A 26,357-nucleotide genomic window follows, 5' to 3' on the forward strand; every position below is an offset into this window, starting at 1 on the left:
TTCTTACATGCGACTTCAAGGATGGACTCCAAGAACAGTTCAACCTATTTTCAAAAATCAGAATACTTACTTCTGCAAAATTACTCACCTTGAAAACTTTCTGCCAGCTTTCTCCCCCTCAAACTTCAGGTCCCTCTTCTGCTGCCCAGATACCTGCAGGCATTAAGAGCAACCATTCTATGCTCGTATCTGAACTATTTGAAGAAATGACCAGGAAAGAACTTGTGGCTTTTATTGCCTATGATCACCCTTTCTTTCATCAGCAAGAGTTGTCTGCTGGCCAACTGTATAATTTCATTCTGTGGTGGCTGAGTTTTTTACTCCCCTTCAGAGGCTAATACATCAGTGAAAAGAGAAGCAGAATTAGTAACGAGGTCCTGTGAATGCTTTTGCTTTGGAAAATAAAACATACATTGAGAAAATGCATTAAGCATCAATGTACAGTTTAACAGTTGGTTATAAAGTGCATATAACTGCTGCCACATCAAAGAAAAAGAAAAAATTGACAGTATCTGGGAGCCCCTTAATGTGCCTCTGTGATTGCAATTTCCCTCCCCACCAAAGGTGGCCGCTGTCCTGATTTTTTATTGTCATCATATCCTTTTCTTTGTAGTTTTAAAGTTTAGAGAGATGCATCTCTAAACCATATATTTAGTTTTGCCAGTTTTGAACTTTATATAAATGGAATCACGGTGTGTGTGTTCTTTTGTCTTGCTCTTTTCACTCAGCATTACCTGTAAGGTTCATTCATTTTGTGCGTTTACATTTTATTCTGAGAATTTTCAAACATGAGAGAATTGTATAATGATATCATTGCACAGTTTAATTGTAGAGTTATATAGCCATCACCTAACAGTTACTAAGATGTGGCCATATTCATTGCTTTTTTTTTTTTTCTGAAGTGTTTTGAAGTAAATGACAGACATCTCTAACCATTCATCTCTAAAAACTCAAGAAAATGTCCTCTGTAACCCCAATTCCATTATCATAGGTAGCAAAACTAATAGTAATTCCCTAAAATATCGTCTAATACCCAGTTCATATTCATATTTTCCCAACTGACCCCCAAATGCTTTGATAGCTAGTTTGTTCAAACCAGGATCCAATCAAGATCCATGAAAAAGGTGCTTTTAACAGCACAACTTAAGCTTCAAATGAGTCTGTGATCCTTTTTCTCATACACTTCATCAGTGGATAAGGCTCCTGTGGGACCTGACTGCAGGCATTTCTCCCACAGTAAGAGGGAAATAAATCGCCTTGTCTATGCTAATGACATGTCCAACTCTCATGCTCTCTGACTCCAGAGGAAATTATACTGTCTGCATTACTGTCAGAAAGAAGTACCTAATACCAATTATGTCAAAACCCAGATTGTTGTTTTGGACAGATACTCTGAAGTATTGAGCTGATCAAGTTTAAGTCTAGTCTTTACTTAACTGGAGAATGGATGGGGGACTGCCCATCTGGGGAGGTCACTGGAATGCAGATGTCTACCAGCTGAAGTCTCTACCAGGACCACAGGAGGACTGGTAGATGGATGGCTGGTCACTTTGCTCCATTAGGATCTTTCTGGATCTTTCAGTCATGCCTTTGCTCATTTAATATTGCAGGACTTTAGGTTTTCTGTTGTGTTTGATTCAAACATTGACCAGAAAGCTCCTTATGAAAGATCTTGGCCCCCCTGTGTCCCTGCTGAGTTAGAAAAGCTGACCTCCCTGGTTCCTTTTTACAACAGAACAACCACATTTGCTTCCTGCAACCTGGAATTTAGATCATTGTTTCGCAGAAGATTTTCCTCGGAATGAAAGACCCATGGTACTCCATGAAAGGGTCATACTGTCAAATGAATTTGGGAGAAACACTGGGTTAAACTGAGTTAAACTGGTTTCTTTAGGTCCTCTCCTGCTAACGAACACTGTGATTCTCCAGTGGTACATGGCATTTCCCAAAACTATTGCCCTCCAACCCTTTCCTCAGAGCATCTCTGGGGGTTACTATTCTGCAGAACAGACTGTGGAAAGTGCTGATCTAGATGACTTGGATGTAATCACAAACAACAGTAAATAAACAATCTCATCTCCTACCTCATGGGCCGGGAAGAGTTTATGTAAGCTAGCTACTCAGTGTTGCACGAGTACGTTGGGTAGGTTACCATGTTAGAGATGAGGAACCTTATTCATGCACCCCATCCACTTGGACCGTCGCTGGAGTTCACGCTGTAACAATGTGAATCAGGATCTATGCTTATTATGTGATGAGGACAATTACACCTTAGATTCAATCTTTTAGATGAAATTTCCACATGGTTTAGATTTTTAGAGGAGAAAATAGTTCTAAACTGGTCAATCTCTCTGGTTTTTAAAAAATTTTTTATTAAAGTGTAGTTGATTTCAATGTGTTAATTTCTGCTGTACAGCAAAGTGATTCTGTTTATATATATATATTCTTTATATATTCTTTTCCATTATGGTTTATCCCAAGATATTGAATATAGTTCTCTGTGCTATACAGTTGGACGTTGTTCAGTCTTTCTGATTTTGAGGCTCACTCGGCCTTAATTGCCAAATATGTTAAAAGCGATTTTTCATTTTGAATTAGTAATTCAATAAGCTTTCTTTGGATAATCAAGTAATCAAAAACCTTCTTGCCTAGTGATCCTACATTTAGCAAAATGTTTAGATATTCATAGGACCCCTCAACATCATCTGTTGGTAAAAGTCGGTGCTCATACAGATTGCTTCTAGATTAACAGGACTTCTTGAATGTGTTCATCATACCATTCTGTCTGAAACTAGACGTTTAAAATTGCATTCTTTTCTACTTCTTTCTTCAACACAGCATTTAGATTGACAACCTTGTTGCTTTTCTCCTTAATTTCCTTATGAAATAGAAGATCAACTGGTATTTGTCATCTGATCTTTTGAAATGGAAGACCTCTGGATTTATCCCTTCCTCCAAATCCTTGCTCTCCTTTCCCCTCTTTTATATATTGTATGTATACATTTAATTTTTTTTTTTTTTTTTTTTTGCGGTACACGGGCCTTTCACTGTTGTGGCCTCTCCCATTGCAGAGCACAGGCTCTGAACGCGCAGGCCCAGCGGCCACGGCTCACGGGCCTAGCAGCTGCGCGGCATGTGGGATATTCCCGGACCGGGGCACGAACTCGTGTCCCCTGCATCAGCAGGCGGACTCTCAACCACTGCACCACCAGGGAAGCCCGTTTACATTTAATTTTGAAAGAGAGTCTCTTCATCTTAAGGAAAATGGATGCATTTTCTCTGGAGATAGTGTAAATGTGGGTTGGTTGTTTCATGTTGGGTCCTTCTAGGACGTAGTTGCATCATATTAATAATTTTCCGTATTGATGATGTCAGCTGGGAAGTAGAGGTAGGTTCCAGGTTCTGGAGGGTCTCTCCATTTGTTCCTTGTAGATCTCTAGCATAAATTCACTTTCACTGGAGTTGTCAAATTTTAAAGGGATAAAAGCTACAGACTTTACTTGCAAGTTGACTATTCTAACCACTGAAAGCATAAGACTCTGCAGTAAGCTACTGCAGGTTTCATCATTTCTCCATTGTTTTCCCCCCTTCAAACTTCTATCCCATACAGAATGTAATTTAAAGGCAGTTGAGCCGAGAATTCAACAGAGATAGATTATCCTAGAGAAAAATATGAACAACTCCCTGCTCTGGTACTCTGAGAACCAGATGACTGAAAAAGCATCAATATTACTTTTTTTCCCCATTTCCTCACTTTATGAAATACAAGAGTTTCTTTCTTCCATCAGTATGGGGAGCACAGCGAAAATACCCTGCCCAGTAAGCCTAGTGATATATTTTAGAAAAATTCGTTTACCTGTTCACATGGGTGCCTGAACAGGCATATTCACAGTAGCAATATCTGTAGGCCAAAAATGCAAAGCAACTTAAATTTCCTTCAGCTGCAGATGGTGAAATAAGTTCTGGCGCTTCTATCCCATGTCATGGTATGTGGTACTCAAAAAGAATGAGGTGCTTCTGTATGTACTGATGGGAAGATCTCTAAAACATATTTATAAATGAGAGGAGAAAAAAGAGTTATAGAGCAATATGACCCATTTGTGGTTTTAAAAACCGTATTTATATAGTGTGGGTGTGTGTGGGAAAGAGGGAGAGAGAGAGAGGGAGGAAGGAAAAGAGAGAATGAAAATATCAAAGAAGGGCAGTAGTGAGACTTGATGAGTTGGGTCTATGGAAGGAGGGACAATGAAAAAGGAGTTTGTTTTCTGTTTCTTGAATTATTTACAGTGAAAAGGTTTCATGTATTTTTATAAATAAAAAAATTAAAGAACACGTGTATGTGAGCACATGAAAAAAATAAAAAGAGAATGTCCTAGTTATTTTTAACAAAGTCATCCATCGCAGGCATTCACTAAGCAGAACAAGCCCATCCAAGATGCCTGTTTTAAATTCACTGATGTTAAAGAGCATAGGATTCCGTGGCTTAGCACGTACCATGTGGATAGGGAGACTGAAGAAAAAATAATTAGGGGGAGGTGATGGGGAACGGGCTTTTAGTAAATATGGCATCTACTGCAGTGGTGGCTCAAAAGAGGTTTACGGTAGTGATTAGAACTGCTGTCACTCCATTACCAGAGTTAGTCTCTGTGCTTTGGTGGAAGTTACTGCTGAGAATCGGTCCTTCACCAGACTTTCTGTGACTAAAGCACTCACTCAAATGTAAACAGACTTCAGAGCAATAGAATGGAACATAAAGCTGTGAAAACCAAAACCCTCATTAGTTTTTCCCTTTGTTTACAAACCAGTGCAAGAATAGGTGTGTGTTAAAATGTAGGCTTTATTATTATTCAGGTATGGTGAAGCCCACAGGTCAAGAGACAATTGCCATTGAAAAGAGAGTCTGTTACATTCACAGATCCCGAAGAGAACGGGTCATGCCAGGCCATGGAGAGCCACGTGGAGAAGCCCCAGGGTTGTTCAGGAAGCAGAAAGGGAGGAGAACGTGGGCAAGAGCCTTTATTGCCGTTTCCACAGGAAGGAATGTGCGGGACAGGGTTAGCAGGTGTGCCTGGCTAGGGTGAATCATTTTAGTGGCTCTGGGGCATGAGGACTGTCTCTAGTTGTCTGGTACCTGGCCCTGGGGTGATGAGGGCAGGAGAACCTTGGCCTGTAGTGCAAGGACTCCGTAAAGGAGATGATTGAGGATAGGGGCTCTGGAGTGGTCGCTTTGCATATGAAAGGCAGGCTCACAGGCAAGTCACTTACTATCCGTAGGAATCTGTTAGCCCTGGGAGGGGCTGTCTGTCTCTAGGATCAGCATGGCTCCTAGATGTCAACGTATCAGAAGTACGAAAAATAAAAAGGCACGGTCAATAGATGGTGATAAAATGCAAGAATACCTGTGCCAGCAGCCGCATAGCACAGGGAGATTAGCTCGGTGCTTTGTGACCACATAGAGGGGTGGGAGGGAGACACAAGAGGGAGGAGATACGGGGATATATGTATATGTAGGGCTGATTCACTTTGTTATAAAGTAGAAACACACCATTGTAAAGCAATTATACTCCAATAAAGATTTTAAAAAGGCCTTTCAAGGTTTTCTGCATGGTTTTTATATGAATATTTTGTTTAATGACAAGCTTCGAGAGCCTTCCTTGGACATGCCAACCTTTTAATATCATTTTGGGGGGCCATTTGGGGCCATTTTTGGTACAGTAATTGAGAAGTACTTCTCGCACTCGTTTCAGGAGAGAAAGAGGGGTATGTGAAGCTTTTTACGATGCGTTTGGACCTACTCAACTAATTCTTTGTCTTTGTTTGCCTCTAAAAGCCAGCCAGTCATTTTTAGCCTTTTCCTCTTCGGGCTGTCTCACATGCTGGTGTAGAATTTTAGACCGGGTGTCCCTGCAGTAGCCTTGCACATTTGCTGGTTTATGCAATTTGGTTTTGATGTTTCAGTCACCACAGGCCCATCCCAAAAGCCTATTACAGGGCTTCCCTGGTGGCGCAGTGGTTGAGAGTCTGCCTGTCGATGCAGGGGACACGGGTTCGTGCCCCGGTCCAGGAAGATCCCACATGCTGCGGAGCGGCTGGGCCCGTGAGCCGTGGCCGCTGAGCCTGCGCGTCCAGAGCCTGTGCTCCGCAATGGGAGAGGCCACAACAGTGAGAGGCCCGCGTACCGCAAAAAAAAAAAAAAAGAGCCTATTACAGTGTTCTGCACCTCCTACCGCCTGGAGATTTGGTTCTTTTCTAAAGATCCAAGGAGTTGCGTTGTTATGCTCTGAGCTGTATTTTCATTTTGGGGGGAAACCAGCTTCCTGCTTTTTCTGTTTTGTTTCTATTCTGTTAGAGGTTAAAATAATTGTTTTTAGAAAGTTACTTTTGTATGCTACACATCTAATCCTTGTATTTTACTGTTGTCCTCTTGCTGACTGCGGCCTAAAGTTTAATTTAATCGTCTGCTTAGATTTACTATTTTTGTTTTTAACTCATGTTTTTGCCCTGGTGGTCACTATTCTTTTTTTCATAACAGCTTGATTGAGGTGTAATTTACACAACATAAAATTAATGCTTTGGACGAGTACAGCTCAATGATTTTAGTAAAACTGAAGAGTCGTGCAACAATCACTACGTTCCAGTTTCATAACCAAAACGTTTATACCAGCACGTGCCCATGTGTGGTCACTCAGATTTTATTTGCCCTGTGCTTTAATAACTGAATAATATTGGAGTGATCCTTATATAGCAGATTTTCTTATTTTAAATTAAGTCCTTACTGACTTTATTTTTTTATATAAAAATGTTACCTACTTGTGTGCTTTTTGCCACAAGTTTAACGAAGTAGCTTTTCAGTTTTATTTTCCTTTTAAGAGATAAGTGATGTTGTTCTGTTAACTTCCATTTCCCATCTCCCAGAGACCAACATCCCCCAGTTAATCAGCTCCCTGTCACACCTCGGTATGCTCTTACCTGATTTATTCCTCCTATCCTTTGGACAGATGCAGTACACGTTATACCTTCTCTTCCCCGATGCATTGTTCCTCATCTTCTGACTTCCTTAACTTTTCATAGTCTCTTCTCTTCTCTTCTTTTTTTGTCTTTGTTTCACCCAAAGCCAGAATTATCGGAGAGGGAGGATCGGACCTAGCCTTGGTCAGTGAAAGGGAAACCGTTATATTTTCTTTCTCCCCACATGGAATCCTCTTCCCCCGGGCGGTTTATGGCTTAGTAGTAGCCCAGGTCAGGTGATTTGAGTTGTCCTCCTGCCCCAAGAGCCCATTTGATTTCACTCCCTCGGGCAGTGGGTGAGCTTGTCTTTGACCCCAGTTAAACTTAGCTGGAACTTTGGAGGAACTGCTGAAAATAAGATTAGCAGAGAGGCATCACGTATACCTTGTTAAGAGAGATAGTGAAGAGTGCCTTAGAAGAAGCTCCTGAACCAAAGTGTAATTATGTTATTTTACTGTGATGCTCAGCCCCAAATAAATTAGTAATAAAATTGCCTTCTATTTTTAAAAACTTATTCCCTTGAAGTATAGTTGGTTTACAGTGTGTTAATTTCTGCTGTACAGCAAAGTGATTCAGTTATACGTATATATATTCTTTTTCATATTCTTCTCCATTATGGTTTATCACAGGATATTGAATATAGTATCCCGTGCAATAGGACCTTGTTGTTTATTCTTGCCTTCCATTTTTAAAGCGGTATACATTAGATTATATTTAGAGCCTATATACATAATAACAATCTCCATAATAAAGTGGTATTGTGGAGGCAAAAAAAACCCCCACAGGCTTTAAAGTCTCTTTCTGCTCTTCTACTTACTGCTCTGTGACCCTGAGCAAGTTAATTTTGCTGGGCCTCAGGTGCCACATCTGTATAATGGGAATAATAGCACTTCGCAGGACTGTGGTGAAGATTAAATGAAGTGACATGACATCCACCCTTCTCACAATGATCTGTGTATCCTCTCTGGGCACAGGGTTCTGCACAGGAAATGGACAAAGCCAAGGTATAAATAAGCCACCTCTTCCCGGAATGTCAGTTAAAGGTGGAAATTGGTGTGCATGTGGGAGAGGGTAGAGGGGGGGTACTTTCTTATTTAAATAAGAGCAGATATATTTTGTGAGCTCCACCTTCGTTCTTAAGGAAAAACTCAATACATTAAAGAAATGGCATGCCTGGGACAGGCAACTTCAGTCATACCCTTGGAGCCCCTGGCCTTACTCCTTTACCATTAGGAGTAATCACATGGAAAAGTTTGAGAAACACTGCCACGTACAGGACAGTCTCATCATCCCTGTTTCATGATGTATCCCACTACATTTCCCGAGCACATACCTGATAGCTCCTTCTGGGTGTTGATGACATTGAGCTCACCATCCTCCCTCCATGCCTGATTCTCCTTCTGTGTCCCCTACCGTAGTAATTGACACCACTGTCCATTTAGTTACTCAAGTCAAGAACCAAGGAGTCCTTGTTGACCCCTCTCTCCCCCGCACACCCCATGGCCAATCCTTACCTTCGGGTCGTGGCAACATTGCCACCTTCACGTGTCTTGAGTGTGTCCCTTGTCTCTGTCTTCAGCATCTTAGGGTAGCTGCCATCGTCTTCTGCCCAGCCGTCTGTAATCACCTGGTAACTGGCCTCCCTCCAACCCATCCTCCACACTAAAATGGGCGTTGGTCTTTCAGATACTTAAATCTGATCACTTCTTCCCATTTCCCTTCGAATAACATGGTCAATAAGGCCTTTGCATGGCCCAGGCCCCCTGCCCCTTTGGCCACATCTTAAAGCATCATTCTACACCTGGTGCTGGTGGTACAGTCATACCAGATTGCTTTCTGCTTGTCCAGGGCACCCTGATTCCTCCGTCAGGAGCCGTTGCCAAGCTTGCTCTATCTGGAGTGTTTCTGTCAGCTCCTACCCAACTGCCCTGGGCTAAGATAAGGTATATTTATCTTTCAAACTCAGCTCTGGGGTTTCTTCCTCAGAAAAGCCTTTTCTAACTCCCCAGTGGAGGAGGTTATTTATCATATGCTCTGATGGAACCATGTCTTCTTCTTTTTTAAAAAAAAATTATTTTATTTTTGGCTGCATTAGGTCTTTGTTGCTGCATGCGGGCTTTCTCTAGTTGCGGTGAGTGGAGGCTACTCTTCCTTGCGGTGCGTGGGCTTCTTATTGCGGTGGCTTCTCTTGTTGCGGAGCACGCGCTCTAGGCGTGCAGGCTTCAGTAGTTGTGGCGCACGGGCTCAGTAGTTGTGGCTTGTGGGCTCTAGAGCACAGGCTCAGTAGTTGTCGTGCACGGGCTTAGTTGCTCCACGGCATGTGGGATCTTCCCCGACCAGGGCTTGAACCCATGTCCCCTGCATTGGCAGGCGGATTCTTAACCACTGTGCCACCAGGGAAGCCCCAAGGAACCATGTCTTCTTTTATGAGGCCCATCTCAATTTGCAGTCACACATTAGGCGATATCATCATTTGATGACTGAATCACACATTAGTCTATAATCCCTGTGAGGGAGGGGCTGTCCCTTTGGTCACCATCATCTCCAGTCCCTGACAGAGTAGCTTTGCACTCCAGGCAGCTGGTCCTCAGTTGTTGAATGAGTGCGGAGAGACAGCTGAGGTCCGGATACCTAAGTGGTTGGCCTGACAGTGACCGTATTCTGCTGATACTTGAGATCTCGGACCTCTGCGTCTAGGCTCTGTCCGCCTCGCTGCAGATCCTTCCCTGAGTGCCGTGGGTCAGGTTCATCCTCTTTACTCCACGGTTTTGAAAAGCCCCTGGGAATCCTCATTTTGTTGAAGAGAAATCTGTTCATTTACATGGTTCAGTACAGGATGGCAAAGCACCTGTTTATTCACCCAAAAGATCGCTAACAAACTTTTTACTTAAAAACCCCCGCTTCATCTTGCCTGTTCCGTCTTTCCCACCGTGCTGCTGAGCAAATCTTTTTTAAAATCAGGCAGAACTTTCTAACCGAGCTGCACGCACCTCTCTTCCCCTTCCCCGGGCATCCCTCTTCTGCACGAGAACCCCGTCTGCCCTCTTCCCACCATATCTTGCTATTTGGGTTGGGACATAAAATTCCTTCACCTCCCAAAACGAACACCGCTCCATTGATTCTCCCGCTCACCTTTAACCCTTGCCCTTCCGTACAACCTTCCTGCCCTCACGTCTGTGGGTAAATCGTGGTGGCTGGGGTGGGAGCACCAGTGTCTTCCCAGACTGGCACAGTGACTTGATTAAGGGCACACAGCTAGTGGGTAACATAGTTGCAATCACGATTCTTGTTTCCTTGCTTTCTTTCTAGTTCTTACTCCTATTCTTTGCATGAAATTCTATTGAGGGGTGTGTGTGTGTATGTGTAATCTGCATCTAAATTTGTGTGCATAAAATTGTTTCCTTATTTTATAACTGGTATTTTCCCCCCCTGACTAATTGTGTATCCAAAGGATATAAAGAATCTCAAGTTGACAAAAGTGATTGCTGTCACCTCTCCCCTCCTCCATTCCGTGTTTACTGAAATGTCAGCTGCTGGAATAGCTTTCTTTCCTCTACAGGTTCTGCTGGTTTCCCCTTCCCTACCTGGGGCCACAGGCCTGCCCTTTCGTGCTGCCCTCACTTCCCCACTCTGGGGCTCTGTTTCCACTTGCCTTGCCCTCCATCATACCCACTGATCGGAGAGGAAGCGCTCCCTCTTCCCCCCCTGCAGCTCCCACCTGCCCGAACGGTTGGCTCAGGTGAATGGCTGGTCAAGTGGAAGTGTGTTTGGGAACTGAACAGTCCGTTCCTTGTTTGGAGCCAAGAGAGGAGAGCAGTGGGTGGGTGTCGCATGGAGGTCTCCCACCGCCCCCTAGGCTCTCCTCGGGAACCTGGGTGCCAATCCAGGGAGCTTTTTAGGAGATATTTTCAAATGACTTTTAAAATAGTTGGGAAGCAACAAAATCCTCAATGAGACATGATCTGTATGCACTAGGTAATTAAAAAAGAAATCCCACCTGTGAGGAAAGGCCACACTCAGGAAGATGTGTGATGCAGAGGTTAAGCTGAGGGCAGAGGTAGTGTTTTCTGGCTTTGAATCCTGGATGCTCTTCTCAGTATGACTCTGATAGGTTGTTGAGCTGCTCTATGGTACAGTTTCCTCAACCATATATCACGGTTAAATAAAATGAGATTAAAAGTGCCTACCTCATAGGTAATTTGATTGTCTTGATGATTAAATAATTGGATTAAAATGCTGATCATAGTATCAAAACGTATTAACTGGTATCATTAGCTTACATTAGTAAAGTATAACTTACGGAAGCTTTCCCATATATGACATTTCAATACATCTTAAAATACGATGCTTTTTAGAAACGTCTTTGTTACCTACTCACCCCTGCTTCTCTGTGTTTTGCTCGCAGCCCTGGAAAGGAAAATATCGATGAGGCAAAGCAGAGAGGAGCTAATAAAACGAGGGGTCTTGAAGGAAATCTATGATAAAGGTAAGGGGACCACTCCAGTCTCCATGAGCCAGAAAAAAGCCGTGCATGGAATCTGTGTGCATATTTCTTGGAGTTGGATTCCGTTTTCTGTATCACTTTATCAGAGTTTGAACCTTTAAAACTCCAGACACTTCTGGAGAGATCAGAGGATGTAGCAGACAGCGCTGAAGTGATTGCTATTATAGAGGGAACGAAAGCTCCCTTTTTCTCAGCACTGGAATCAAACCATAGGATGCTGAGACAAACGATGTGGCCCAAGGAATGGTGTCAGTACTGGTGGTGAGCCTGTTGGTGTCTGAACACACACAGCTGGGGTGAATTTAATTGCTCAGGCTCTTTCAGGCACTAGGGGTTCCCAGGACAAATGTTAAAAATCCACAAGCACCTAGAATTTCTCTAACAGATTTTTTGGGGCCGTCCATCTCCCAACAATAGGAGAAATCAAAGTGGAGAAAATTATATATAATTTTATATAAATGTACACGTTTCAAATGATAATATTTCCAGTGATTACAAATGCACTGTGAATGTGTCCAAAAGTGTCTGCTGGTGAACTTATCCCGTGTCTTTTGCTGATTGAACTACTGCCTTTAAATACGAAGGTATGCAGTGGTTTACCCATTAACTATTCTTCACTCCCCTCCCCTTCCTCTCACCATCCTTCATTTAAGGCTTTAAGAGACATGATGAACTGTTATTCCAGTCTTGTTACAGTCATCAGTAATAATTGTCTGTTCTAGATCTTATTATTTGAGGCCAGTATTATTTGTTGGGCCAGATTATTAAGTCACATGTTCCGCTTTAAAGGTCCACCCTGATCATCAACATGATCCTGTAATTCTGACCGTGCAGTCAGTTTTCCATGTTTCTGTAGGTCTTCTACATGCCTAGTTTGTGTTCTGATACAGAAAGGCAGGCTGTGTTTCTAACTTGGGCGCTTCTGTCTGATTCCACTGTCTTCAGTGAGTTGGTCCTTATTCCTCTGGTGGTACAGTTCACCCCATGCATTCCTGCCATGGAGCCTCCTGACGGCACTTTGGAAGTATTTTGTCTTAGCACACGTTGCCACCCTGAAACGCTGCAAGTAGGAGGTGGCGCTGCTCTCGCCCTAGTGGCAGGGGATGCAGCAGGTAGGGTGTGACGCTGTGCTGTTTCAAACCGCCTTTGTTCATTAGCAGAGCCTCCTGGCCCCAAGGCATCCCTCCGGCGAGTCACATCGTCCTTCTACTTCTGGGTGAGACATACCAAGATACAGTTTCTTTGGTTGATTAAGCTCTCCAGAGAAAAAGAATGCATCATTTTGTCACTTTTCTCCAATGTCTTATTTCTGTACAGGCCCCCCAAACCCTCCCTTATACTGACCTTAAGTTTCCATGTTTCATCTCAAAATCCTTTCTCTATATTCCCTCCCCGGTGAAGATGGGAAGTGTCTGACCACAGGTATGGTATTACACGCTCAGCATCCCAGGGCTTAAATAAAGATTACTGTCCTGGCGAAAGCCTGTTCAGATCCAGTTAAATGATCCCTCCCCCTCCCTCCTTTCTTCCTGCAAAACTTTATGTCTCTTACAGGAAAATTTCAGGAATCCTTTAAAGGAGAGGATACATTTAATTATAGTATTTATTATTTCCATCATACCTAATAACTGAGTTAGGGTAAATATTGCCGGAGTAACTTCCTGACTTAATCAAAGAAGCCATAGACTGTTAGAGCAAAAGCCCACTTTATAGGGGAAGAAACAGGGGACATTGAGTCTGGGGCCTGCCAGCCCCCATTAGGAGTTGCCCGAGGATTCGGAGCTGTGTCCTGTTTGTGGTCTCAGTAACTGGCTGTGGAGGAAAGGACCAGGCTGGCCGCCGCCTGTCACCACAACTTCCGGTTTTATTTTTGTCTTTGCATTATCGCTGTCTGCTTTTTTCTGTTCTGTTGTTGGCCGGCTTTCCTCACTAGCACGTTAACTCCAGGAGAACATGGACTTCATAAGGCTTGATGCCAGACCCCCTCAGAAAGTGGCTGAGATAGATTGGCTCAAAAAATGCTTATTGTTTGTATGATGGGAATGGGAGTAGAGGGAAACTAAAATTGCACATAGTAGATATAGAAGTTTGTATTTGCTGTGGGTTTTTCTGATAAAAGCATCCATTTTGTATCACTGTGGATATTAATCACATTACCTTGTATTATGTTACATTAGCTGTTCAGAACATGAGTCCTGTAATCATTGCTTGGATTCAATTCCAGTTCCACTACTGAGTAGCTGTGCAACTTTAGTGAAGTTGCATAACTTCTCTGTGCTTCTATTCCCATATTTGAAAGTGTGGATAATATTGTAATGAGGATTACATGAGATAACATATCTGTATTAGTTTGCCAGGGCTACCATAACAAAATACCACAGACTGAGTGACTTAAACAACAGAAATGTATTTCCTCACAGTTTTGGAGGCTAGAAGTCCAAGATTCAGGTGCTAGCAGGATTGGTTCCTGGTGAGGCCTCCTCCTCGACTTGCAGACGGCTGCCATCTTGCTGTGTCCTCACGTGGCCTTTCCTCTGTGTGTGCACACTCCTGGTGTCTCTTCCTATTTTCATAAGAAACACAATCCTGGGGCTTCCCTGGTGGCGCAGTGGTTGAGGGTCCGCCTGCCGTTGCAGCGGACACGGGTTCATGCCCCGGTCCAGGAAGATCCCACATGCCACGGAGCGGCTGGGCCTGTGAGCCACGGCCGCTAAGCCTGCGCGTCCGGAGCCTGTGCTCCGCAACGGGAGAGGCCACAACAGTGAGAGGCCCGCGTACCGCGAAAAAAAAAAAAAGAAACGCAGTCCTGTTGGATCAGGACCCACCCTTAGGACCTCATTTAACCTCATTACTTCTGTAAAGGCCCATGTCCAAATACAGTCACACTGGGGGTTTGGATTTCAAATATAAATTTGGGCAGGGGGGAGAGGGGGTAACACAGTTCCGTCCATAACAACATGTAGAGTAAAATATTGGCTATCATCCCATAAGTTCTCAAGAAATTGTTGACACCCCGTTATTAGTAGTAGTATCATCATCATCCTTTATATTTTTTAAAACCCTTTATGTTCCTTAGCCTAGTTCAGGCCCACGAGTTAGGAAGGGACATCATTGTCAGCTCTTAAGTGCAAGGATCTTCAACCCCCCCTCACAGTGGCCTTACCAACGTGGGTGGCCGAGAACCTCGCCCCTTGGTATCTGATTTAATTACCTTCTCACCCCTCCACCCTGTCTCCTCTTTAGTCTCTAAACATGTCGTTTTCCTGTCATTCATCCTTCCCTTTTCTACAGCATCATTCAACTTGCTGTGTCTGGGATTCTAGTGAGTAAAACAAATGAACTTTTATTGCCACATCCTGAGTGAACAGCAAGAGGCAAAGAACCTTTCATCATTTTCCAAGTTGTTTGCTGCAAAGATAAATTTCTTAGATTTTCGGCAGTCCTTCCACATTGCCCGGCTTGGTCATTCCTCATTTTGCACCCATGAGTCTGGTCTCCTGGCAGCAAAACGGTTTCCACCGGAGATGTATGGTCCCTAATGTGCAGTTACTGTGTCAGCCCATCCACGAGGGCCGGCCCCTGTTTATGCTGCAGTTACACTGTTTTGTATATGATATTGCTAAGGTGGTGGGAAGCAGTTGATCTTTAGTAGATGAGCTTTTCTCTTCCAACTCTTCAGGTTATTGATTTTGCTTAATAATGCCGTGCTCGTTTGTAGGAAGCATTAAGATAAACTGTAGGGATATGAGATTTGTAACTGGGCACGGCGGACTTAGAACGAATGAGGTTTTATTATTCTGAGAGTTCTCCTCGAAATTCTTTATGTTTTTCTTTAGCAGGTTAAAATCCCACACTAGTCAATAAATTTAAATCGGGCAAAATGAGAGCTTGGATTGAAGAGGGGAAATGTTCTCAGTATCTCTAGAAACTAGTTCAGGAATCCTTCATTTAATGGAATGTAGATGTAAAGAGCTTCAGTTACCGGATGGCTTGTATTTTCTTATTGGTTTCCATATACAACCACATGCATTTAAAGTTCAGAAGAGGACTTCCCTGGTGGCACGGTGGTTACGAATCCGCCTGCCAATGCGGGGGACACGGGTTTGAGCCCTGGTCCGGGAAGATCCCACATGCCGTGGAGCAACTAAGCCCGCGTGCCACAACTACTGAGCCTGTGCTCTAAAGCCCGGGAGCCACAACTACTGAGCCCGCGTGCCACAACTACTGAAGACTGGGTGCCTAGAGCCCGTGCTCCGCAACAAGAGAAGCCACCACAATGAGAAGCCCTTGCACCGCAACGAAGAGTAGCCCCCGCTCACCGCAACTAGAGAAAGCCCGGGCACAGCAACGAAGACCCAATGCAGCCAAAAATAAAAATAAATAAATAAGTAAATAAATTTATAGAAAAAAATAAAGTTCGGAAGAAAGTTTAGATAAAACTTTAAAGATCAGAGAAAATCGTTTGATCTCTGGATATATCAAGGCCATGTAAAAATGCAGCAAACTTTAAAAACTACAAAGAAGACTTTAAATTGTTAATCACGATGTAGAGGAACATAAAATTTTAAATTCTTTTTCTCCCATTTTCCATATTTTCCACAATATGGATATAGCAATTTTGTGAAAAACACAATGAAACGTTACAGTGAACCGTCATCACTCTAAAGAGTAAAAATGTGAAACCAACTACTGATGGAAAATGGTCTATAATTTTGTAGACAGCTTATTTTTAACTATTTAATCCCCGGTTCTGTAGTCTGTTTTTTTAAATTAGAACTTAAGGGTTCTCCTAGACTCCTGGAACATTTGTTCATTCATTCAACAAATTGGTACTGAATCCCCCCTCTGAGCCAGGTGCTCTAGGTGTTGAGCTACAGTGATAAGCAAAAAAGCAAGATTCTCACCTTCTCAGAGTTTACATTCTACTAAAGGAGATAGGAAATAATTAAATAAGCCTATGATATATTGCCAAGGAGTGATGAGCACTACGAAGATAAACAAAGCAGCAGGGTAAGGAGATAAATTCAGAGGGGGAGCCATGATTTTATATAAATGCAATCATGGAGGACCTCTGGAGGAGGTGATATTTGCACAGAGACCTAAATGCAGTGATTGGGTGGCTGAAACAGGAGCACTGGTCCTACTACTACTTCTAAACAACCTGTAACCTAATTCGTGAGCCCTTAAGTTCCTTAAATTGACTCAGTATGTTTCTTTTAAATGAAAGCCTCTGTATTGCACTTGCCTCTCTCTCAGTTCTCTGTAAATCAGAGCACAACACCCCCTGTTCAGAGCCTACAGTGGCTCCCCACTTCACTCAGAGAAGTTTCAAGCTCCTCCGACAGCCTACGAAGCCCTCCACGATCTGCCCTCCAACCCCTAAGTTTGCTTCAACTCCCTGGCGGTACTTCCTCATAACGTCCTCTCTGTGGCATCTTGCTAACCCTGCTTTCCAGCCCCTGATGTTGGCATTGGCTCCACTCTCCTCCTAGAACCCTCTTCCCCCAGATATCCATCCACGTGGTTCACTCCTTTTTCAAGTCTTTGCTCAGATTCCACCTTCTCAATGGAGCTTCCCTGGGACCTCCAGGTTTTAAAGTGTCACCTCCTTCCATAGGTCTGTAATCCCCTGACCCTGCTCTACTGTGTTCTTTCTTTCTCTCTTTTTTTCCTTCTGTCTCTTATCACCTGCAATCTATACATTACATATGTGTTGTATTAGCCTTTTTCTCATCGGCCTCTCCTTACTGAAAGGTGAGCTCCACCAGGCAGGGCAGGATCTCTGTCTGGTTTGTTCACAGACGTTGTGGCATCCGACTGCCTACAGTAGCACTATGTCCTATTGGGACATAGTCAATGCTCAGTATGTTTATTGAAAAACAACAAATGCCAGGCTGAGGCTATGTGCATGTACACACGACTTGGTCTGTACACCTGTTGTTTAAATAGGCGGTATTATATTGGGCGTATATTCATGTATATGGATGCCACATACTCTACTTATGAACAGTGGTTATTAGGTGTTATGGAGAAAAATATCCTGAAAGCATTGGACTGTTTGGCCATTAGTAAAATCGTGATGGTATTTCTCAGGCTTAGCAAGGATCTCAAGAGGTCACCTGACCTGGCTTCTGTTATTTTTCCAAAGTAGAGTAGAAGCAGCTGCAGCCCAGCGAGGTTATAGACTTGCCTGAGGGTTCACGGCCAGCGAGCGTGGACTCTGAAAACCCCTGCTGAGACCTTCTGTCCTTTGTTTGGAATTTATAGGAACCTTTGTAATATATTGCCTGTTGGTCATCAGAGGATATTAATAAATAATGCTGTTAATGGTTATTGCAAAAGATCTCTACAAATAAGCATGATGTTGTATATAAAGGATGTTAGGGATAACAATGGCGATTGCTCCGTATTTTTCAACACTGGATCTTCCAGTGAAACCTCAGTTCTATCACAGTCCTGTCACGTGCTTTGTACAGTATGGGTGTGTTTAATTCACATGAGTGGATATATCACTTATGAGGCGGGAAAAGAGGGAAAGGAGACCATCTCTCTGCATGGAAGGGCACGCTGTCGCCCCTGTATATTACACACCGCCACACCCCAGATGGGGGCAGGGAGCTGGGAGGTGTGGCCACCTGCAGGGATGGAGTTGAGGCCGCTGCGGCTCCCCTGGTCACCAGGTGGTTGCTCACTGCAGTCCCACGAAGACCTGGCGGGAGAGCTAGCCCCACCGGAGCAGGAAGACCAGGGGTCACGGAAGAACAGAACTGACTGTGTGCAAATGAGCAACTTCCCTTTTCACTGTGTGCTGGGAATTAGCGATAACATTTCACAGCAAATAAAAAAGTGCACTGAGGTGTGCTTTTTTCCTTCATCGAGTTAGAGCAACGTTTTGGAAGGTGTTATTTTTAATTATCAACGCAAATAGCAGCTCCCTGAAATGGATAACTCTCTTATGCAGAGGCTACAGTTCCCCCCTCTCAGGCATTCATGAGAAAAAAGCCTGGTATTTAAATTAAAAGGTCATCATCTTTTAAAAATAAAAATAACAACTCTCCCCTATATCAGAGGAGACGAATTCTTAGACTTGAGCCTTTTAAGTCCCGTTGTTTATCTGGTGTCCCAGTTGTGTAGACTTTTCAAGTCTTGAAGTTTATGGGAAATGCTTTTCACAGCCTTGACCAGACATTGTTATTTTGTCACATTTTTAGCTGTTTCTCATGTCTCACCTAGAAATGGCATCTTCTGGAAGCTGTGATTTGGAGTAACTGTGTGAAAATGAAAAGAGTGTTTACTTTCAGACTCAGTGACATAGAATCATTTATGTAGCATCTCAGCGCCTAATGCAGTGGATTGCCCTAGTGGGGTAAATGGAAAGCAGATTAAATGAAAACGGATAAAGAGAAATTGTGGTCCACATTCTCTTAAGCAACAGTGTTCTTTCAGAAAATCACTATCCCAAGGCAAAAACTTAATGAAGTTATTATTATATCGGTGAGCAAGTGTTCCCCAGCAAAAGTGTTTGTCTCTTGCGTGTTTGTTGAATACCTGTTATGTTGCAGGCATCGTTCTGGGCGCCAGGGATGCTAGGAGGGTCACGGTGGGCTCCCCTAACAGCACTTACGGTCCCGTAATGGGTTCAGGTGCTTGGCAGTTATGATGAGGAAAGTACGGGAAGTCCGGGGGTGCGTGGAAGCGTCACCCACCAGGCCTGGAGACTCAGGGAAGGCATCCTGGAAGGAACAGTGTCTGAGAGGAAACCTGAAGGGTGATGAGAATTATCCTGGAGAAGGTGGGATGGGTTGGGAAAATGTTAGAAATAGAAGGACTAGCACATGGGGAGGCACCACGTTGGGGATAATGAAAGATAGAGGGTGTCCAGCTTGTGTATATGGTGAGGGGAAGTCAGGGCAGATCTTGCATGCAGGAATATGATATTAGTTGCTTATTCTTTGTCCTGAGAGCATTGATGAGGATTTCTGGAAGGGTTTTTTGCACAATCGGACTTGCAGCCTCATCCCTCTGCCCGTGGGAGAGAAGGACTTGGAGGGACACCAAGGCATGAGTCGGGGAGACCAGTTGGCGGACTGTTGCTGGGATTCAGATGATGTGACGGTAAACGGCAGGAATGAGGGTAGTAGGAATGGGGGGAGGGGGAGAGGAGAGACTGGAGAATTGTAGGAGGTAGAGTCAGGAAGGCCTGTGACTGCTTAGATTTGGGGAGAGAAGGGGAGGTTGAAGCCATGGCTGACATTCAGGATTCTGGCTTGGAGACTTGGTGGACAGATACGGGGGACGGATATAGGTCCCCTGAGCTGGGGACCTAAGAGAAGCAATTACAAAGCACAGAATATCATGATGGTTTGACCACATTGCGTTTGCGATATCCAAATGGCTAAGCAGAGCACTACAGGTACAGATTTAAAACTCAAGAGGGAGATCTGGGTTGGAGATGCAGGTTTGGAATTGTGCGTGTGTAAATGGTCATGAAGTCATATAGATTGCTGATATTTCTCAAAGAAGATGTAAAATGAGAAAATAAGTGGCCCTGATAGAAAACACCTTGGCACCCCAGCATTGAGTGATCTGGAAGTTAGAAAAAAAATGATCTGGGAATAAGAAAACCCTCAAAAACTGAGAAGTGGACAGGAAAATAGGAAGTAAACCAGAAATGTGTAGCATTATGGAAGTCCAAGGACAGTGGCGTAGTGTGGAAAAAATTCCCCGAAGTGTCAAATACAGACACATCAAACAAGATAGGAAGCGTCCTTTTGATAATGTTTATGCTGTTTAATTATAGGCTCCTTAGTTACCTGTGAAGCCAGTGTGCAGTCAGCAGGGTGTAAGTTAAAAGGCCTATAGTTTCAGGTAACTAAAAACTTAACTCAAGGAGGCTGCAGCGATAAGCAAATTTAAACCAATGATCTTCCTGTGTTTTGTCCTCTGCAGCGGTCCCCAGCCTTTTTGGCACCAGGGACCGGTTTCGTGGAAGACAATTTTTCCACGGACCTGGGGGAAGGGGGATGGTTTCGGGATGATTCAAGTGCATTACACTTATTGTGCGCTTTATTTGTATTATTATTATGTCAGCTGCATCTCAGATCATCAGGCATTAGATCCCGGAGGTTGGGGACCCCTGCTATTAGTGTATCCCAAATGCCTTGAGCAATGCTTGGCATTTGTCAGCGCTTATTAATTTTTATTGAATCAGTGAGTGAGTGAGTGAATGAATGAATCTCACGTCATAAAATCCAGTGGTAGGGCAGCTCCAGAGTTGGTGAATTCATCAGCTCAGTAACGTGGTGAAGGGATGCCATTCTCAAGCTACCACCCCTCATGGTAACAAGATGGCTGCAGTGGTTCCAGCATTACATGCTGATACAACATCCAGGTGGGAGAGAGAGGGCTAGCCCCCTTCTTGGTACCTCTTTCTAAGAGCAAGAAAACCTTTCCCCAAAGGTTCTCCAGAATTACCCTCATTTCTCATTGACCAGAATTTTTAGAGATAACCCCTGGATATCTTTTCCCCTAATTTTGACAGATGTTTCCATAAACCAAAGTGTTGCAGGTACAGTCAGCTCCTGAGAGCTGCTACCTAGTGTAAGTTGTCCTTGGAAGACCCACCACGGTATCACCCTTCCAGCTGCCTGTCCCTGGCCCCTGCCGATGAAATCAGGGCAGGGCAGGGTACCTCAGGCACGGTGAGCATCCCTGCCCACGTCTGATGCTTGATTCCACAGCCACTGACCTGCACTGGTGTTTGTCATGAGAAGGCAAGCCAAACTCTGGAAGGTAATAGCTAATAAAAGGAAAGCTAGTTGTACTTAAAAAATTTTTTCCTGATTTCATACGTTTGCCTAGGACTCAGATAAAGTCAAATAAGTCAGGGGGGCATTCAAGCCTTAACCCCACATAAATATCTGTAAAACAACTGAGCTCTCCTAGGAGCCCCAAGCCCAGGATTCTGGTCCCAGCTCCCTCATCTTCTGTCTGTAGAAGGTACAGGGCAGCCTCTTATCTCCCTGGACTCTGCTTTTCGTTTGAACGTAACCCCAGGATCTTACTGTGCTCCAACCATCAAAGCCATCTTTCCTTTGATCCTCTCTCACTACTCCCAGCCCCCAGCCTGCTTGATTGAAGACAGCCTGTTACCAAGCAGCTGGTCCTCCTAGATCTGGGTACACCCCTGGAGGCATACTCTTCAACTCCATTCTGCCCTTGCTCGTCTTCTCATGGGGTTGTTGGAGGATCAAGGGACATAATTCAATCTGGGCTTTTAGACCATTGCCTGCCCAGAGTACGTGCTCAATAAATGTCAGCAATTGTCTCCACCAGACATGTGACCTGGACTGCGCCTCTGCTCTTCTTAGATGCCTGTCTCCCCTTCCCGGTTCCCCTTCACCCAAGCCTAGACTCTCTCTGCTTCCACCCGCCAGAGCTGAGATTCTATCCTGAGGCTTCGGGACTTCTCCAAAGGCCACGCCCACCTCTGTAGCTGTGTGTTGCTACTCTCAGGGCCCCGACATGCACACGTGCCCTAGAGCACGTCTTTCCTCCCTGTGGTGCAGCCTTCCCACCACTGCAGCTTCTCTAAAGGAAATAGTATCCACTGAACTGACCATTCATTGTGATGTGGACCAGTTTAGCAACGTCATTTTAATCTCCCAGTTCCAGAAATGGGTTCACTTTTGCATATTCATAGGCCCATTATCGTGATGTTTCAGTCTGTCTTGAGCAGTGCTGTCCTGTAGACTTTTCAGCAATAACAGGAATGTTCCATCGTCTTTGCCAGGCAGCACAGCAGCCAGCAGCCACATGTGGTTGTTGAGCACTTCAGATGTGCCTAGTCTGACTGAGGAACTACATTTTAAATGTTAACTAAAACAGTAACTGTACGTGGCAAGTGGGTACGCTATTGGAGAGCTCAGCTAAAGAAACAGAGCTGCTTACATTTTGAAACGGCCAGCCCGTATCACTTTCCTTCTCCAACTCTAGCCATTAAAGTTTTCATAAAAACTCTTGGATTCCCTATTAACTCTGAAGGGCCCCTTGCACAACGAGGTATGATTCTGTGAGATTCACACTCTCATAAAATAGCATAGGAGAGAAACTGTGTCATTCCATCCATTTTATATTCAGTCTGTGCCCCAGTTGCATTTTTGATATCAAAATGCCCAGGAATAGCAAGATGGTAAATCCTCTTTCAGCTACAAACCTTGGAGACGAGTAATTAGTTGGAAATAGTGGTCAGAACCATCATACTTCATCAGGATAGATGATGTAAGAACCGATGGGCTTGGCGTGAAGACTGGTGAGGAGGTATAACTGTACCCAGAAAGATGAAAGAAACACCTCTGGGAAACAGACACCACAGTTTGATGGGATGAGGTGTTTGTGATCGAGGAAGCAGCTGAGAATTCACATGAGCTGTGGTTTGCTGACCATGAGGTCCAGTAAAAGGCAGAAAATGCTGATAAATCCAGCAGGGTACAGCCACAAGGAAGTGCAACTGAAAGAAGCTACCCAAGGTCAATACCGCATCTGTGATAGGAAGTCACTGCAACTCACATACTTAAGGGTTTTAGGCAAAGACCTCTGAACAAGAAGGGAAATATTATTAACATCAAAATAGGATATTAAATCCAGAACAACAGCAACTATTAAAAAAAAGTAAGGTGATTCCCCAAGCAAAAAAACATGTACCATTCCATTCTGTGTTTAAAATCATCCAATCAGAATAGCACGCAATTGATTACATTCTGAGATTGAAATCCATCTTGCATAGATTTTCAAGGTATTAGGTTCAGAAGGGTTCTCTGAGTTGCCAAGGTGCCTGTGTGAAGACACAAAGGAACCTCATGGCTCTTGCAAAATTGTTCTTCCGTGTAAACTGGTCAGAATAATCCAGAGACTTCTGGCTGCCAACAGACATGAAAGATAAACTGGAAGATAACTTACGGATTCCGGAAATATAGGTTCAGCGATCCTACAGAATCCTGCAGTGTCTGCCCTAAATCCTAGGTGGCACAGAGATACTTTTAGACACACAGACACACACTTATAGTGACTTTTCCTCATTCAGAAAGAAAATGCACCAGAAGAGACACAGACAGAGAGACACACACTGTAGTTTGTGCAAATAAGACTCTCAGTTTGTCTTTTTATTTTTATTTTATTTATTTTTTATTTTTTTGCTGTATGCGGGCCTCTCACTGTTGTGGCGTCTCCCGTTGTGGAGCACAGGCTCCAGACGTGCAGGCTCAGCGGCCATGGCTCACGGGCCTAGCCACTTCGCGGCATGTGGGATCTTCCCGCACCGGGGCACGAACCCGTGTCCCCTGCATCGGCAGGCGGACTCTCAACCACTGCACCACCAGGGAAGCCCAGTTTGTCTTTTTAAATGCTCAAGATTCAAATACATTAAGTAGTAAATATGCAGTGTTACTAGAAATGTATGGCTTTCGATGGATGTTTAAAATTCTACACAGTGATATCTGTAGCACCATTTAGTTTAATGACATCACCTCCCTGAACTCAGGCAAACTGAAGAAAATACTTCCAACAGCCAGGGAGCCATTTCCAACTTCTTAGGTTCAAAGCTTTTAATCTTTCAATGAAATCCTTAGATAAATTATTTCTTAGATAACTGTTGCTCCTGACAATGAGAGCAGCTAGTGGCTTTGACTGCAGTGATTTAAAAGGTCATTGGGATTAACAGAAGCTTTTCAAAACTCTGTATATTGTTGCAAAAATGACACCTCTGTGGGTTACAAAACAATGGCTGTGCTCCCTTAATGGGTGAATTTTTTTGTACTGTAATGGAAAAAGTATATCAGTGTCAAAAAAAAAAAAAAAAGACATTTGGGTGAAGTCTTTGCTTCATAGCTCACCACCACCAGAGTGACACTTCTTGGGAAAACACCTTCAGCTCTGTGGGGTAACCCTTCGGCCACTCAGTGGAGATGCCCTTTTTGGTCAAAGAGCACGTCTGGGGGCTTCCCTGGTGGTGCAGTGGTTGAGAGTCCACCTGCCGGTGCAAGGGACGCGGGTTCGTGCCCCGGTCCGGGAAGTTCCCACATGCCGCGGAGCGGCTAGGCCCGTGAGCCATGGCCGCTGAGCCTGCGCGTCCGGAGCCTGTGCTCCACAACGGGAGAGGCCACAACGGTGAGAGGCCCGCGTACCGCAAAAAAAAAAAAAAAGAGTATGTCTGGGAAGCTACAACAGCAGCTCTTGTCTCAAAGGGAAAAAAAACAATTAGCAAACACTTGCATTAGGGCTCTTGTTCCATGTCCTCACAAGATGGTGGTTTGCTTTAACATAGGTAGCTTCACTTTTTGATTTTGCTGTAATTATAGCCATTGGTGATCGCCAGTCAATTAAAACGTGTTTGAATTTTCACAGGCCCGCATGTGTGAATTCTACACATTGGAGTTAACAGCAGAGATGCAGCACAGCGAACACTTCCCAGTGTTTTCAGTCTAAAATTCTCACATGGCGCTTCACGTACATAGTCATTTTTCTTTATAATGGAAGCACCAGTGTAACCATGATTTCATTTCATTATTCTCCTCTACTGCAAGTTTGCTAACAGTCTTTCATGCAGAAGTTGCATCCTAGCAATGAGGTAACTGTGGAGAAGGGGTAGGAAGCCGGGCTCAGGGAAAATACCTCCTCAAGAAACCAGAGGAGTGAGGAAGGCTTTCTCCTCCAACAAAACTATTATGTTTTCATTTAACTTAACAAGGTAGCATGCCATTTTTTGTTTTATTTTTTTATGTATGTAAGCATCTCCACAGGAAAAAAGTTAATGATCATTAAGCTCTATTCATATCAAAGCCAAAATCACTTCAGAACTCTGCCAGCACGCATGCATATTTCATCTTGAGGGCACTGTAATCAACATGTCCATTTTGTTCTCCATTCCTGCTTTTGTACTTGACATTGTTTCAAGCACATTTGTAGGGTTCAGCATCACCCACAGGGTCATCTCACTCGCATTTCTTTCATTGCCAGCCAGGCTGTGCATTTCACAAGTGGCCCCTGGGACTTGATTTTTATTTATTTGTACAAATACTCTGCATACTGGGAATAGCCATTATTTTATTAGCTATGTTCATATTTCCCCATTATGCTGCCTTTTTTTTCTTATATTGGGTGTACAGCATTTTATTTTGTAAATTAAAAATGTAAACGTTTATGAGTAAGTTAAAACTATCCATCTGGCTTCCTTCTTATGCAAACTAAATCAATAAATATGTATGTGAGTATATATGCGTGTGTATGTATATACATGTATTTATTTAAACAATTTATCCTGGTTTTTTGTTTGTTTCTTTATACTGCAGGTTCTTATTAATCATCAATTTTATACACATCAGTGTATACATGTCAATCCCAATCGCCCAATTCGGCACACCACCATCCCCACCCCACCGTGGTTTTCCCCTCTTGGTGTCCATACGTTTGTGTCTCAACTGTGTCTGTGTCTCAATTTCTGCCCTGCAAACCGGTTCATCTGTACCATTTTCCTAGGTTCCACATACATGCGTTAATATGCGATATTTGTTTTTCTCTTTCTGACTTACTTCACTGTATGACAGTCTCTAGATCCATCTGCATCTCAACAAATGACTCAATTTCGTTCCTTTTTATGGCTGAGTAATATTCCATTGTATATATGTATCACAACTTCTTTATCCATTCATCTGTTAATGGGCATTTAGGTTGCTTCTATGACCTGGCTATTGTAAATAGTGCTGCAATGAACACTGGGGTGCATGTGTCTTTTTTTTTTTTTTTGTGGTACGCGGGCCTCTCACTCTTGTGGCCTCTCCCGTTGCGGAGC

General features: G+C 43.7%; 1 protein-coding gene across 7 annotated transcripts in view; it reads left to right on the top strand.

Annotated features, from left to right (window-relative positions):
* Positions 1-26,357, top strand: part of PHACTR1 (phosphatase and actin regulator 1) — a 551,052-nt gene that overhangs the window by 429,561 nt on the left and 95,134 nt on the right. For all 7 annotated transcript variants that reach the window (XM_060023625.1, XM_060023628.2, XM_060023623.1 and 4 more), the window contains one exon: positions 11,414-11,494. In XM_060023625.1, coding sequence (XP_059879608.1) covers positions 11,414-11,494 — 81 coding nt within the window. The remainder of the gene's footprint in view (positions 1-11,413; positions 11,495-26,357) is intronic.

Source organism: Delphinus delphis, chromosome 10 (assembly GCF_949987515.2).
Source record: "Delphinus delphis chromosome 10, mDelDel1.2, whole genome shotgun sequence".
Lineage (NCBI taxonomy): Eukaryota > Metazoa > Chordata > Mammalia > Artiodactyla > Delphinidae > Delphinus > Delphinus delphis.